This window comes from Syngnathoides biaculeatus, chromosome 15 (assembly GCF_019802595.1).
Source record: "Syngnathoides biaculeatus isolate LvHL_M chromosome 15, ASM1980259v1, whole genome shotgun sequence".
NCBI classification, from domain to species: domain Eukaryota; kingdom Metazoa; phylum Chordata; class Actinopteri; order Syngnathiformes; family Syngnathidae; genus Syngnathoides; species Syngnathoides biaculeatus.
In genome coordinates, this window is record NC_084654.1 from 14917492 (window position 1) to 14934689 (window position 17198).

The following is a 17198-nucleotide window of genomic DNA, read 5'->3' on the forward strand; positions in this document are numbered from 1 at the left end:
CCCAGCAGGCTTACCTGGAAGAGACAGGGCCGGCCCCTAAAAACAGGGTAATCTCAACAAGCCACAAGCGGCTGTGAATCGTTCAATAACTCTTATTCCATGGTGTACTTTTACAAAAGGATTCCACAGACATGTTTTTCAGACATCTGGTAGTTCTTCCAAATTGGTGGGGTGGGGGTTTGGGGAATCAAAATCCTCTTTAATTGGTAGCTGCAATCAGTATAACGGCTCTCCTTAGATTGGAGTATTTTTTTTTTTTTTGCAATTGGTATGCATAAAATGACCAAACAATGATGGCTATTAAAGGAGCCTTCGAATTTAGCAGGGGTGGCAAAAATGTTTTGTCGAGGGCCACATTGTAGTTATGGTTTTCCCTCATAGGGCAGTTATGACTGTGAAACCCTAAAAATATTTAATCATATTCACATCAATTTATGAACTAATTTTGGAATCAGAAATCAAGGGTAGTGACTTTTTCAACTATTTTTCATGTTTGGTAATTCAAAACTGCTTGTAATATCACACCATTATCAATTATGGAATATGACAATTTAAAATTTTGGTCCAGATTTTCACAAGAACAACGGAAATTCACAAACTAGATTGGCCTTTGCGAGCCAAACAAAATCATGTGACGGGCCGGATAAGGCCCCCGTGCCTTGAGTTTGACACCTGTGGTATACAGTTAAAAACATAACATAACAATACTTCCACATGGTTGTTTGAAATGTCACATTAGGTCGAGGTATTTATTGTACTGCAGGTATGTCGCACTACTTGGTCATATCTGATTTGAGCTGCGTCGAAATTTAAATCATTTGGGTGGTTATCTGACTTATCTCACCACAATAACAGGCACAAATATTTGAGTAATAATAAACTCAACGCTACAGGTATTTTCAAAGAAAAGAGAAGACTTTCCTTATTAGCTGGACTTGCTCTGTTGTTCAGGAATATGCCAGGAATTCTTTAATGGAGGAAAATCAAAATGAACATTTTTTTTTCTTTTTAACGTTGATCCATGAATTCTCATCATTGTCATTTTAGTAATGGCTTCAGCAGATAAACCTGTTCTTTAGTTCAGCTCAGTCCACAAGACAGCGGGGGGAGTTGTTTGTCAAAACCAAAGCGCTTACATGGTAGCTAAACTATTTATCAAACACGTCAATCCTTCAAAATCTTTAGCTTCCCTTATTTGATCTGATGAGTAAAACAAAGGTCAGTCTATATCTATTTACTAGGTAAATGTTTCAGAGCAACTTCACTTTTACCACTAAATATCCCATTTCATTTCGAGGAATTAATTAAAACGTTTTCCCCAATGAAAATTATTTTAAAATAGAGGCTCCTAGATCATAGTCAAATCTTTTTTTTTTATCAGTGCATTAAGTTCACAAAGTCAACACACCAAGTCGCTTTCTGTTTTCAGCATTCACTTATTATTGTGGTAATTGGAGAAAGCGTCCTCACCCTAACCGGTGATGGTCATGGGGGGGGGGGGGTCGTCAGTTTTCCCTCCTTTCATATTTGCAGCCTGTCAGTCAAAGCAGGGAAACTGCACAAGTGAAGCTGCATTATTCATGGCCACATTCCATTTAGGGTGCAAGCAACCTTAGCTTCATGGCTTTCAGCAGCACTTAATGGAATGGAGCCCTCACTAACGTGACTGGGCAAAATTGCGAAAGGGAAAAGGTTCTTTACTCTGGTGCCCCAGAGGCCCTTGGGGGAGAAAATAGGACACGATATAACGTTTGCACAAAATGCTAATAGCCAAAAAAATACTAATTCATGATCCATGAAATACGCTTGCTCAAAAAACAAATGAAGAATATTAATGTCATCCTTGGACTGATGAGTAAAAGATATGAGTGCACAAAGTATTTTGTGCACACGACATCCTTTTTTTAATGGCCACAAACTATATTTTTGCTAAAAATTGGGATTTTTTTTTTTTTTTGTATATACCCACATGGTAGCCAGAATTAAAACACTTTACCCTAATGTCTGTCCAGGGCTCTGGAACATAACTGTCATACAAGTATAAGAGAAGTTCAATACTATAATACACCTAAAATGAAGTCAAACTAATGCAGAGGGAACAGGAAAGTGTTTGTATATCGACATTGTAAGCAAGCGGCAATAATGGAGCTTTCCGACCTGTCGATCACTCGTACAGTAATAGCCAATCAGATAGCCGCATTGTCTTAACATGCCCCTCTCGCCGTATTGTCCCACAAGCAATGCTGGTTGCCAGTAGCGTGTGCTTGGAAAAGTTAATTTTACGAAGAAAATGGTCCTCAGATGCGCTTGGGGGACGTGCAATTCTGATGAAAGATATCATATCCCGTTTGATTCATTTTCTTAAGCCTAAAACACACTTGACGAAGTGTCTACGATGAATTAAGGCTCGCGGAAGAGCCCATGTACAACAAAATGTAGACAATATCAACAAACACAAGGCTGTATGTTCGAAGGTAAGTGAGGGAGAAGTATTGTCGCTGCGTTTGAATTATCAGTGCTTTATACATTGCAGGAGAACAACTTTCACTTTTGTTAGTGTATCACTGACCTGCTGAATGAAGTGTGTAATGTTTTATGCCGAAGGGTTGGGTTAGTGATACGTAAATGCGCGATGTCAGGCAAGAGAAATGTCTATTTGCATATTTGCATCACATGTGACTTTTAAGACAGAGCACTGGGTTCCATTACGAGCCAAGCCAAACCTTTTCATCAGCTGACTACGGTACTGCCTGAGTTAATCACCATTGTTTAAATGTAGAAAATCGAACCTAACTCATTTTTAAAGACTACAATGATATTACTTGATGATCATTCCAAGTAAAAAGTACTCACCCTGCTTTACACGCGCAGTACGATTCCACTATTTCTCCTGTTGGATTTCAATATGAAGTTTGTGAGGCGTCAAACTCTTCTGCATCCATCGCCAACGTTTTGCTGTAACTCTGACATTGTGTCCCACTGCGTCCAAAATCTTAATTCCGTGAACATATCCTTGTGTGAAATAGTTGAGACCTCTCTGTAGAACTCTGTTGGACAAGTCTGACGCATTTGGCAAAAAACATACCCCAATATTATCTGAAATGTGTGGTAGAGAATCGACTTCAAACGTGTTCTGTTCAGTCGCCATTTTGGAAGCTTGTGGGACATGGCAAATGTAGCTAAGGGGGGCGGAGCTTAAGATCACCAGTTGGAAAGGTCAATTGGGTTAAGCGTTGCTTATAATTGGTGGACTTTAGTTGGCAACCGCATCCGCCTCACAGTTCGGGTTAGGGTAGTGGTATGTGGCCTGCGAATGGCTGGAAACCGGTAGAGAGTGTAGCTGTATATCGGGGATATGCTCCAGCACGACCCTTGTGAGGATAAGCATCTCAAAAAATGGATGGCTCATAGCGACCGCTTGGTAACATGAACTAATGTAGTTGATATAACACAAAAAACAGAGTCAAAGGGAGGGGAAAAAAAACTTGAGTCGACATCTCCCGTGATACCATACGTGAATTTACTTTGAAGAACTTTGAAGCATTGTTTTGTTGTATCTTTTCACTTTAAGCATCCTTATGTATTTTCTTATATTCTTTTAAAATTATGCTTTTATTTTGTAATTACTTCGGCTCTTACTTTTTACACCTCTGTATGTTTGATCGGAATCAGAGAACAGTTACACCACACAAAAATTGCTCAAGCTTCAGCAGCACATAACTTACACACTCTAAAAATGTCATTTTACTGCACAAAAACATTGTTCATACATCATGTACAGCTACACGTTTTCAAATGCGACAGTATTGGAGAGAAGACCCAACAGTCTGATTGAGAGTATACATGATTACAGAAATTTTACCCCTTTACTCCACCCAAAACAGTCCTTTTTGTTTACTACGAAAAGAAGCCCAACAATTGTTCAATTTCAGCGTGCATCAGGTTATTTGAGCAACAATGTACAATCATGTGTGGTTATGATCACACTGGACACCTGGAAGGCTGGAAAAAGTCAATATTGATCGTTCTGGTTTGATTCCACCAGCAGGACTCGGGACCAAATGTCCTGGAGCGACACTAAAGCTGAACCAAATCCCTCTGCATACACAAAACCATCTGTATGCTACTTCACTCTCAGTATTGTAACAGGAAGAATGGGAAAAGGAAGATTTGATGAACTCGACACATTATTGCTATCTACCGAGCAGAGGTATTGAAAGAAGTGGGAAAAGGAGTGTTAACAAAAATCTATATCTTTAGCCCGGAGGCTCTGGGTAATTTAAAAAAAAAAAAAAAAATGAAAAAAATAATCAAAAAGCTAACCATTTAGAACAAGTAAAAAGATTTCCAAATGCTAAGAGAATTTAATGAAGTGACAAATGACTCACGTATAACGGGAACATTTTACAAATGCGTTTCTGGCATTTCAGTAATCAAAGTAATTGCTTGATATGAAAAAAAAAAAACAGAACATGAAGGCCACATCGCGTCGATGCGCTCAGAATACAGTGACATCATTTCATAATAAAATGTGAATAGAGATTCACAAACACGATGTAGGTCAACGCCGCTGATTAGTCACGCAAGTTAAGGCCGCGAAGGTGTGGAGAAGTTTTTCTCGTGGACAAAATGGCGCTCTCACTCACTGAGAAGAGCGCTTCTCTTTCTCTCCTCTCACTTGAACATGGCGTTGAAGGATCGTCCGATAATAAGGCGGCGGATTTCACTCGTGCCGGCGCCGATTTCATATAGCTTTGCGTCTCGCAGGTAGCGTCCCACGGGGTAGTCGTTGATGTAGCCGTTACCCCCTGGTGACAGAAGAGTGACACTGACAGTTGAAAAACGTGGCCTTCCTCCATGGTCGAGGAGATGCGTGTCATAAAAGAGCTTGACATATTTAATTTAATCATTGCATTGCACTGGAGTGGCTTATGTCGGTTGGTTACGGCACATTTTGACAACACAGTACGAGCATGATTCAGTTGTTTGCCAATTCAAAATGCAACATCCTTTCCTATCCTGGGTCAGTTTTGGCATCGGTTCTTTTATGGACTGCTGCCCTACCTGACTCCAAAACCTAACTACCGTAATTTCCGGTCTATAAGCCGCAACTTTTTCCACACACTTTCAACCCAGCAGTTTATGCGGTGATGCGGCTAATTTGTGCATTTCTTCTAACGGCCGCAAGGGGGCAGTCGAGCGGAAAAGGTAAGAATGAGACCGGTGGAATATATGTGCCGAGGAAGTGACTTTAACCGCCCCTGTTAGCGCTGTGATACCGTTAGCACTATGCTAGGATGCTGCTGCTGTGTTATTGGAGTCTCAAGGATATTTGCCAGTAAGTTTTATTTTCACCTGCCCTGTTAGCGTTAGTGTTAGCCCTAGCGCGGCACTAGCGTTAGCAATAGTGACAGCCGTGTTAAACCAGGGCTCAGCAACCTTTTTGAGGCTGAGGGCTACTTTGTGAGCACCAATCGTATGAAGGGCTACGTGACCTGTTTGTGGCAAATTTCAGACTCACTCAAATATTTTCGGTTTAATTTATTGTAGTAAAGGACATTACAGGTTTTTTTAAATTTTAATTCACATAAGCAAGTCAGACTCAGAATTTAAAGCACAAATAATAGTAACAATTTGTGGCTTATGGTATTTTTAGAACATACCTCGCGGGCCGCCATTCACCCGCGGGCACCGCGTTGGTGACCCATGCGTTAAACTTTTTCTGTGTACAGTCTTTGTAAATATCTCGTATTTGAATGTGGGCACTTGCAGCTTTTCCGCAGCTGCGGCGTATCTATGTGCCAAATGGTATTTTCTTCAGAAATGTACTCGGTGAGGGTTGTAACCAGGTGCGCGCTGTAGGCCGGTGTGACGGTCTGAGCGCTCCTCGACCAACAGGCACCGTGCAAGTGGCTTGTCACTCATACTGACTTGTTGAAAACCCAACAGACAAGGTCGTATAAATCTACCTTTGGCCAATGGAAAAACTTTGATAGGAGAGTACCGGTAGATGCCATGAGGAGCCTAGTTGGTACCATGTAGTAGAAAAGCGTCATTCCCTGTTTCTCGATGGTGATGTAAAATGTTATGAACAAATAAGTGGTTTTCAAATCCTCACTAGAATGTCCTTATCAATAATGGGAGAAATTACTGCAATATTGACCACAATCTTCTTATGATATAGTTTTGACATTTCAATATCTTAGCTGAAAATCAGCCCACACCGCCTTTTCCTGCCCTGTGTGCTTTCGCTTTGGTTTTGTACGGCAGCCCATTAAGGCAGCAAACTAGTTAGGTTTGAATTTATTGCACCCTCTGCTGGTTGTGTCAACCATTAAAATTATTACTCCTCTTTTGCAGCATGACAAATAACATACAACCTCACGATATGAAGGTTAAATCAATTAAATTCACCATGAATTGATTAAAAGATCAGGCCCATGGTTTGCTTGTAGATTGCAATACATGTACAATCATTGTTCATAAGTCCTTGTGAAGCCTCCGTCTTATCTTTTTTTTTAAACAACAAAATGTCAGGTGAAATGTCATGTTCCCTCTTTCAACAGCTCTAATCTATTCGTTGCATAAATAGTCATACATTCCTACGTTCCTATTGTTGTAATATTGTGTGGTACTTTATTCCTTTGTAATAATAAAGCAGAGGTCTTATGACTCACCCAGACACTGAATGCCATCTAGTGCGACCTGTGTGGCGTTCTCAGCGCAATACAGAATGACTCCGGCACAGTCCTGTGGTGGCAACACAAAGTGAAAAATTACTGTCAGTTGGCAAGTGTTGTTGGTAGATGGAGATATTAGCTATCTCGATGCAAAAATGAATGTCGCGATATGAATAAAAACTGACTTAATGTTTCAAATTGATTAATATATATATATATATATATATATATAATATATATATATATATATATATATAAGGTATACCACAGTATGGTGACAGAAAAAACAACAACATTTTTTGTAAGATTGTGATGGTATAAAACCGGTAACAGTAACCAGTTGCACAAAATGCATTTTTTAAGAGTGCATTTAAGAACATTAAAGGCTTAAAACAGAGGTCTCAAACCTGCGGCCCATGGGCCATTTGCGGCCCGACCTTAATTTGAAAGTATAACAGTGGTGCGGCCCTTGAGTTTTATATGGATGGAACTTTTACAGTGTTGTGGGCGGAGCAGACCAATCACGGTGGGGTAGATGGCTATCGGGCGTGGGCTTGATGCAAGCAGAGAAACAATTTTCAATGAGAAATTTACAGCAGCGTTTCCAAGGAGAGTTTTTTTTTTTTATAGACGTTTTACACTCAAGTTGTAAACACCAGCATCCTTCATCTTATTTTGTGTTTAAAAAAAAAAAAATGTTTTTGGAAGATGTTGTTTTTAATTTGTAATTTTAATTCCACCTAAGTCCATGTACTGCCCAGCCTCAGCCAGACTCTGCCTCCAGCGACCCCAAGTTAAATTGAGTTTGAGACCCCTGGTTTAAAATATTTGACTGGGGTTCAAATCCTAGCCTGCCTGTGTGGAGTTTGCATGTTCTTCCCGTGCATGTGTGGGTTCACTCCGAGCACTCTGGTTTCCTCCCACATCCCAAAAACATGCAACATTAACTGGACACTCTAAATTGCCCCAAGGTGTGATTGTGAGTGTGACTGTTGTCTGTCTATATGTGCCCTGCGATTGGCTGGCAACCAGTTCAGGGTATTCCCCGCCTCCTGGCCGATGACAGCTAGCTCCAGCATTCCCTTGTGAGGATAAGCGGCTCAAAAAATGGATACATCTCAAGTCTAATAATTTGTAGTACAGTGCACAGCTGATTAATTCCAGCCGTACTGTTACAATGCAACCTGGTGACAGGATTACGTGCCTGTGAGGTGTTTTCAAACGGGGAGTAGTTCTAATACATTTTAGTTTGACTATAAAGAGCTAACCTCAAATACGTGTATGTCAGTTAAAAATGTTACTCAAAACATAATCCATACAGTTAATAAAGGTTTTACGATAATGACCATTTGAGAGTGGAATTCATTCACTTTGAATTGTGTCTCCACCAAATTTATCATTTGTTTGACTTTGGTGATTCCACTGTAATTCATAACTTGTTTTTCCACAAATTTACATACACATGCAAAGCCAAATGAGAGCTGATACAAGGGCTGGATTACAAACTCAGCCTTTCAATAGTTTGTTGTTTGCGGTGGTTAAGAACTCTGGATTTTATTATAATGAGCAAGGTTACCTAATATTGTGGATGATAACTTTACAAATGCTTGAAAAGAAGTAGATGAGAGACAGACCATGGCGCTGAAGTGTCCTTTGTCACAGGCCCGGGCCACGTTGTACAAATATTGCCGACAGGAGCTCAACCTGGTGTACATGTCGGCCATTTTCCCTTGCATCAGCTGTGTGGAAGACAAGCATGAGGTTCATTCCAGATTTCAACAAATTCTTAGGAGCTCAATGGAAGATTTTTTTTGTCTTTGTATAAAAAGACAAAAAAAAAAATAAAAAAAAAACCTGGAAGTGTCCAATCTTCTCTCCGAAAGCTTCTCTAACATGTAGATAGGGAATTGCAGAGTCCAAAACAGCCTGCATGATGCTGAACAGAAGCAAATCCGTCAAAGGCTACCATTTATCTTTCAATACACACTGTGAAAGCGAGTCAGCGTTAACCCATTGAAGTACTGACCCAACAGGTCCAGCTGCGAGTACCAGCCTTTCTAGATCTAAACCGCTCATCATCACGTAGACCCCTTTGTTTAATGGACCCAGGATGTTCTCCTCTGAAAACAACAACAACCACAAAGATGCGCGATTAAGAACCACAAGCTTTTTTTTCCCCCATTCTTGTCCATCACATGTGCTTCTTGGACACACACCTGGGACTTTGCAGTCCTCAAAGATCAGCTCACAGGTGTTGGACCCCCTCATTCCCAATTTGTCCAGCTTCTGTGCGGTGGAGAAACCCGGCATCCCCTACAGGACAGGAACAAATGGACGTGTGAGCTGTGTGATGACTCCATCAATAATAATTGCTGCACTGAAACAGCATTTGACCCACCTTCTCAACAATGAACGCGGTGATGCCTCTCTGATAGGCTTCGACGTCCGTTTTGGCGTACACGATGAGGACGTCAGCGTCTGGTCCGTTTGTGATCCAGAACTTGTTACCGTTCAAAACGTAATAGTCACCTGGGGAACAATACGTATAGAAATAAACAGCAGTGTGTGTCACAAGGGGGGGAGACAAAAGACGGAGTGAACTGCCGTTTGTAACGCGCAATACAATCCTGTAGCAAGTTGAGATCTAGAAGGAACACCGTAGTGTAGCAGTCACTCACATTTGAAAAATGCATGGGTGTGGTCAGTCATGCCCGCAGATATAAAATTACGGGTGTGGTCCATCAGACATGCCAGCAGATATAAAGATGGAGGTGTGATTAGGGATGGAATCTCAAAAATCTTAAAATAATTTACTGAGTTGTCATTATGTTGATGACTTTCGACGTAAATGCGCTCGCAGTACGTGAAGCAGCTCCGAACATGCGCTTTTGGCACCACTTCCAAACATGCACAGTGCGGTTAACTTGCATTTCCTGTTTCGAGGTGGAATACTGATTGTTTGGGAGTTACTGCAATAGAAACTCTGATGTCAAATACCCTTAATGTCGCACAACTTCAAAACATTTGAGAATTCCAGAATTTCCGTTTGAACCACTGTTACGCGTTACAGAAGATGTCAGCATAGTGTGCAAAACCAATTCTCTGAATTTGCATGACTTGTAAAAAAAAAAAAAAAAAAAAAAGTTTGGTGAAGACTCCCTGAAGTCTTGCGTACTTGAGACGACCGAAAAAGATAAAAACAGACAATACTAGGGAGCGCCATACAGAGGTGACCACACCGGTAGGTGCCATCCATCCATTTTTTTAGCCGCTTATCCTCACAAGGGTCGTGGGAGTGCTGGAGCCTACCCCAGCTGCCAAAGAGCAGGAGGCAGGGTACACCCTGAACTGGTTGCCAGCCAATCGCAGGGCACATCGAAAGAAACAGCCGCACTCACAATCCCACTTAGGGGCAATTTAGAGTGTCCAATTAATGTTGCATGTTTTTGGGGATGTGGGAGGAAAGCGGAGTGCCCGGAGAAAACCCACGAAGGCATGGGGAGAACATGCAAACTCCACACAGGCGGGTCCGGGATTGAACCCGGGACCTCAGAACTGTGAGGCCAACGCTTTACCAGCTGAGCCACGGTGCCGCCTATGATAAAAACAGCATTTGTGAAAAGAATAAAGAGGTTCCAGTACAATGTCAAAAACTAGACTGAGGAATCCTACCTTGCTTCTTCGCCTTGAGTTTCATGGACACCACATCAGAGCCAGCGTTCGGCTCACTCATGGCCAAGGCGCCCATGTGCTCCCCTGTCATTAACTGTAAATAAACCACAAATCTCAGATAAACAACTTTCTTTTCTGACTTCGTTCTTTAACTGGTGTACGGACCTTCGGCATGTACTTCTCTTTCTGCTTCTCACTGGCATGGCGCACCATCTGATTGACGCACAGGTTGGAGTGGGCGCCGTAGCTGAGAGCGACGGCTGCCGACACACGAGAGAATTCCTCCATAACGATGACGTGTTCGAGGTAGCCCAATCCAGTGCCTCCGTATTCCACTGGAAGACACGCAGAGTGGAAAAACTCACTTCGTAACGTCAGTTAAAAAAAAAAAAAACACAATCAAGTTCCGTCATGATTAAGAAAGGATGTACCTGGTGCAGTAATGCCAAGAAGCCCCATCTCGCCCGCATCTTTCCAGAATTCCTGACAACATAACGCAATCAACGCATCACATTGTACCAACAACTCGCAGTATGCTCATGATCATCACCATCACGCAAACGTTCTTTCGCTACAAAACCATTTGAACTCACCCGCATCCCTGTAAACTCATTCTTCTTGTCTATCTCGTCAGCGTGGGGCCCAAGTTTTTCTGCACAGAATTTACGAACGCTTTGCCTGAGCTGTGCAAGACAAAAGGAAAGCGCCCTAAATCATGATATGTCCAGCAAAAATGATTAGGATATCATAATTTCTGATTAAGTGTCTCTATTTACAGAATGACATAGGATCAGCCAAGGCATTTATCACGGGACAGGGGTTTGTTTGTATAAATGTACACTGTCAAATTAAAAGCGTGTGTTTCTAGATTTTAAGTTATTTTCATCTTCATCCTGAACAAAATGAATAAATTAATTAAATTCTCAAAAACAAAATTAAAACAAACAAAAAAAAATCTAGATTTTTTTGGGAAACCATGTTTTGCATTGAATAGTAAATGTTTCTATATAAATTTAATATTTTTTCTACAAAAAAAATGATACTTGATTGATTAAATATACACAGCAATAAAACACGAAACAGTAATTACAATCAGAATAAATATCCATCTATCATTTTACTGCTTGCCCTTAGGGTGACGAAGGACTTGGAACTAATTCCAGCTGGAGCATAGATTTGAACCCCTGACCTCAGAAAAATTAGGTGGATTCAAACTCAAGGCCCGGGGCACCAGATGTGCCCCGCCACATTTTTATGTGGGCCACGAAAGGAAATCATGTCTCAACTTCCATGATTCTTCTTCAAATCTGAACAAAAATTTGAAATTGTTTTTTACGTTATGAACTATAATGTTGGGATATGGCATTTTTCTGCTACTAATCCCTTTTTGCGGTAACTTGATCAATAGTTGAGCAATCCTGATGATTTTAAATCTCATTATTCCTCACTTTGTTGTGTACGTAAAAGACTAATAATGAGGCATGTTTTCACTGTCTTAACAAATACAATGTGGCCCTCGATAAAAAAAAAAAAAAAAAAAAAGAGTTTGACACTCCTGTGCTAACCCATCTGCCAGCACTTATCTTAAAGCAAGAAATGTTGTGGCAACACTGCCTCAGTTCTGACGTTTTGGGTTCAAATGTCACCTCCAGTCTTCCTGTACTGCATTTGCATGTTCTTTCCATGCTTGCGAGGCTTTACTGTAGCTTTCTACCCATTTTAATAATTGTTATTTAGGTTCAATGAATGTTCTAAATTGTCCGTAGGTGTGAATCGGAGTTTGAACGGTTGTTTGGACAAGCGCTACAAAGGATGAATCTCTCCAAATCAGGAGTATTAAGATGAACTTGTAGTTGAGCAAATAGTCTGCTACCCCAACATTAGTTTAATGAACACATGCATCTAGGATGTAACATAAGAAAAACTGTACAACTGTATAAAACGCAAGATAATAATGCTCAATTTTTATGAACCTTGTAAAAGATTATTTAACATTTAGAGGGAAACCGTCTCTTAGGTGGTACAAAGATAGATAAAACGTGCATTCTACCAACAAACAATTATGATTAAGAAGCAGATTCTCTTGGATACTTCGCACATAACGTAACAGCATTGTATTCTAATTTTAAATGCCTTGCAAGGCACAGGGCAGACTGTCAACCAATCAAATGCTAGTTATGAAGCCCACCCACTCCGTGTCACCTTGCTGTAAAAGTTTTTACGAAACATAAGCTAGTTGGCAATAATTTAGCACTTTTCCCCACAATTTGGAAAATTAGCAACAGCGTTGTGCCAGGACGGCTACTCCCCATTGTCTTGAATGTTACCATGTTTAGCTGTTATGTCATCTTGTCACGCGTCCATAATTCGTCTTCTATTGCCAACAAAGCTGCTCATAAGAAGCCAAAGGTTAAAAATGGCTCATACCTTGCAGCAAAATTGCAATATTTGTAGTGCTAGCTTGCTCCGTGATGCTAACCTGGATCTGCTCGTCTGTCAGCCCGTTGACCACATCGTCCACCGGGATAGCAGCCCCGGCGCATCCTCGCCTGGCCAACGCGGGAATGAATAGCTTCGGACCGAGGCGGAGAGCGCTTCTGACTGCGAGCATGGCGTCTCCCTTTGACGTGTAAAGGGATCGAGTGAAATAAACGCGAGCGTCCCCGCAGAAAAGTTAAGGCAAGAATCCTAATGCGGGAACACTGGAAGGTCTCACTTTTTTTGTCCAAACCCTGTTGACGCGGCTTTTCTTCTATGGTACATAATGTCAACATTTGGATGGAACAGATAGATAATAGTTGACTACCGCCATCTATGGAATGGCAGGGGTAATGATTTATTTTTTGGAAGGCTTTCTAATAGAGTACGTACTACGTATTCATATTTTTGCATTCTAACTAATACTATTAATAATGATATGATTGCATTTTGTAGTAGCAGTACAAAATAGTTTTTTTTCACCAAACCCAATAGTTGAACTACTTCTACTTCTTCTGATTTCAAAACTATTCATACATCAATTTGTTTTGTACGGTACAGTATATGTATGTGTATATATATATAAATTTATGATGAGGTGATCAAAAATTGTATGTTTTCACAGCCACACCGGCCCTCTGATGAAAACTGCAACTTCAATGTGGCCTGAGTCATGTGGAATTTGTTGTAATAATTTAGCCAGACCCCAATTTTTTTCTGTTAAAATAAATGTATTGATTTATTTAATTTGAAAAATTAATTTAAAACAACATTACATATGTATTCAACATTTTGTAATAATTTTATGAAACAATTGTTGCATTAATTATAATCAAATTAACGTGAAAACGGTAATAAATCATATTACTAATAAAACGTTTTTTTTTTTAATTTTATATTACTGTAATAGCTAATTAATTAAACTACAGAACGCTCATTACCTGAATATATTAGTTTTGATTTTTACATTTTAAACAATTATTTGTATTTACTTTCAGTTGTCTTGAAAAAATAAGTTCTAATAAAAAAATGTATAACATTACTGTAAACTAAAAATACAACTACCGTATTTTTAACAATTTTAAATGTGTTTCTATGAAATAATTGTCAAATTGATCATGACTTAATTATAACAAAAATACAACTGATGATTATTTTATGATAAAAAAAAAAGATTGCAAACCCATTTAACGTTACATTATTATATATATTTTTTTATTTGTAATTTCTAACCCATCTCGCTGTTTTCAAAATTCAATGCGGCCTTTGAGCACCGAAGTTCTGCTGTACTCGTAAGCAGTTAGTGGACTGAGTGCGCAGGCGTCAAGCACAAGAACGCGCGTCGTGCACCAGCACAGCGAGCAAACGGCTCAGTGGCGGCGATGCTTGCTCAGAAGCAACGAGGAAGTCGCGTGGGCCGTTCGAAAATTGCAAGTCGGACAAGCCCGAAACTCCTGAAGGCAACACGAGCCCCGAGCGGGCGACTGCGGTGCTGCGTCACGACGCGTTCAATATCACCCAAAAGAGCGGAGGAACTCCCGTGACTCCAGGCTGACATTTTTATTTTATTTATTTTTTTACAAGAGATTCCCACAGAGTTGCGATGAACTCCCACAGTGGACCCCGCGAATCGAACCAGCGGGCGCAAACCGAACTGTGATGGACGCACCCCGGGTACCGCAGGTGACCATCACCCCGGACGGGGGCGGCTTCTCTCGGGAGATGCGGCAGGAGGACTGGGTGGAAGGCGAGAAGGTGGACAGCAGCCTGCGCAGAAAGCTCTCCACCTCCTCCGTCTCCTCCACCGGCTCCTCCGCGGTGGAATCGGAGGATGACCTGCTGAGCGACAACGAGAGCAAAAGTAAAGGCATCATCACTCTGGAGCCCCTCGTGGACACCGGAGAGGTGAGTCCACCACAAACCAGAAGTGGAACTCGATCACGGGTCGTCAACGGTGAAACCGCGTCAACGTATGTAATAGATGATTGATGCAATCTCTTCTCTCTAAAGTCCAAGAGTTTGTCTTCTTTTTGCGAAAAAAACTTTGGGCAATGTGAATTATTACTCTATACAACTACTACTACTAACAATAACATTTTTTATGACCCAAGATTTATCTGTCCATTTAAACACTCAGAAAATCGCATTTTGTACACCAATAGATTTGAATTTAAAATATATGGTTGGGGCGCCACGGCGGAGCAGCTGGCAACGTGCTGGCCTCACAGTTCTGAGGTCCCAGGTTCAATCCCGGACCCGCCTGTGTGCAGTATGCATGTTCTCCCTGTGCCTGTGTGGGTTTTCTCCAGGCACTCCCACGTTCCAAAAAAAAAAAAAGCAACATTAATTGGACACTCTAATTTAGCCCTAGGTGTGATCATGAGTGCGGCTGTTTGTTTCCATGTGCCCTGCAATTGGCTGGCAACCAGTTCAGGGTGTACCCCGCCTCCTGCCAGTTGACAGCTGGGATCGGCTCCAGTACTCTCCGCGACCCCTCGTGAGGATACGCGGCAAAGAAAATGGATGGATGGGCAATATGGTCGGCCATGATATCTGCTCGCCAGAAGCTGAGCTGCACTGTATTTGTTCACATACACTACTGTGCGTGATGTTATGTCGCTATGTCCAGTTATGTCTCTTATTCCTAGCCAAATATATTCTCCATAGCAACGATTAATCATATTACATAATAGTCCCTGCATTTGGCTTGAAGTGTTATTTACACTTTGCGCTCTGTGCTGGCTTCTTTGTCCACTTCACTTCCTTCCAAAATAAAACAAAACATTTTAACCGTGTCAATGCAAATAAAACGAAAATTACTACGGGTGGGGATTTTCTCATGCTTTAGTAGTTTCCCACTTTACCTCTTATAATACATGAATATAGATTAGTATTATAATTATTATATTATTATTATTATTATCGATTATTTGTTGAAAAACGCTCCCATTTGTGATTTTGTGTATTGCCGCAACAAAGGTGCTAGAGAAAAATATTATATTAAGTACATAGTGAAAAAAAAAGTCCACTGTATGTATATTTATCATCTTGTAGAATCCATCTAATGGGGACAACGAACGCAGATCTAAAATTTGGATGGGGTGTGTGTGTGTGTGCAGGGCGGGGGGTCAACATAGTGTTAATATTGTTTTACACTGTACTTCAACGCTGATTATCATCATCATCATCATCGTGCAGCACTAATTAGATTAAACAAGCTGGAATTTAAAATGTTAAAAAATACAAACGAATGGATATAAACTTAGCAAAAAAGAAGCAATTAAAAGAAAAGCTTAATTATAATAACACTATGCCAAGAATGGCCATGAACAAGTTGAAAGGGGAGTAAAAATCGAACAAGGCCTGAGTTAAAGTATTTTTTAATGTAGGGTTAAGGTATATTTACTGAAGTGTTTAAACCATTAATATTGCCAATGACAAAAATGTTCATTATATTCCCAATTTTTTTTGTTGCTATGTGGGCCTTGATCGCTAACCTTTTGAATAGAAAAGGTTTGTCTCATTTTGAATCGAAGTCAACAAAAAATAAAATAAAATTGAGGCAAGCTTTCGCAGGCCGCATAAAATGACTTTGCGGGCCGCTTCTATCCCACGTGCTTTGAGTTTGAAGCTTGTGCCTTTAATGGTAACAAAAGCTCAATAATAATAGTTTGATTTTTTTTTTTTTTTTTTATCACAGCGTAAAACACTTGCCGTAACTTCCGGCCTATAAACCGTGACTTTTTTTTCACACTCTTTCAACCCTGCGGCTTATGCGGTGATGCGGCTAATTTGTCCATTTTTTCTAACGGCCACAAGGGTGCACTCGAGCGGAAAAAGTGAGATCGGTGGAATATATGTGCCGAGGAAGTGATTTTTACCAGTATGTTTTTTTTTTTTTTTTTTAATCAGCCCTGCTAGCGCCCCGCTAGCGTTAGTGCCGCGCTTGCATGTTGCTGCTGTGTTACTGTTGCGTCTCAGTGATTTAGGTATGTTTTTTTTTTAACCGGCCCTGTTACCGCTGCGTTCATGCTACCGTGTTGTTGCTACGTTAAGCTAAGCTAAGGTATTAAAACTTTGAAAGTGCTTTCTGTTTACCATCCTTCTGTGTAAATACCTCGTGTTTCAATGTGGGTTTCAATGTGGGCACTTGCGACTTTTACACAGGTGCGGTTTATGTATGTGCCAAATGGTATTTCCTTTACAAATGTAATGGGTGAGGCTTATAATCAGGTGTGCTCTGTAGGCCGGAAATTACAGTAATTACACAAATGGGCAAATAAAGCACATCTACATAAGTGAGGTTTGCGTAGAAGTGTGTGTGTATTGGTGTGTCTTCATTCATGTTACTGAATGTACGCTTTGGTG

At 40.6% G+C, this 17198-nt stretch overlaps 2 protein-coding genes across 3 annotated transcripts in view; one reads left to right on the forward strand and one right to left on the reverse strand.

Moving 5' to 3' along the window:
- Window positions 1-17198, forward strand: part of itpka (inositol-trisphosphate 3-kinase A) — a 28912-nt gene that overhangs the window by 1793 nt on the left and 9921 nt on the right. Inside the window, exons 1-2 of one of the 2 annotated variants that reach the window (XM_061842817.1) lie at window positions 29-47; window positions 14415-14735. In XM_061842817.1, the coding sequence (XP_061698801.1) occupies window positions 14490-14735 (246 nt within the window). In that variant the 5' untranslated portion in view covers window positions 29-47; window positions 14415-14489. Of the gene's footprint in view, window positions 1-28; window positions 48-14414; window positions 14736-17198 lie in introns of those variants that run through there. The other variant, XM_061842816.1, reaches the window with a different exon arrangement.
- Window positions 4301-13143, reverse strand: ivd (isovaleryl-CoA dehydrogenase). The gene is made up of 12 exons (XM_061842814.1): window positions 12832-13143; window positions 10946-11035; window positions 10784-10835; window positions 10518-10687; window positions 10353-10446; window positions 9079-9209; window positions 8897-8993; window positions 8707-8800; window positions 8535-8616; window positions 8315-8419; window positions 6678-6750; window positions 4301-4808 (listed from the first exon to the last, which is right to left on the reverse strand). Exons 1-12 carry the CDS (start codon window positions 12961-12963, stop codon window positions 4675-4677), a joined length of 1254 nt encoding a protein of 417 aa, XP_061698798.1. The 5' UTR covers window positions 12964-13143; the 3' UTR covers window positions 4301-4674.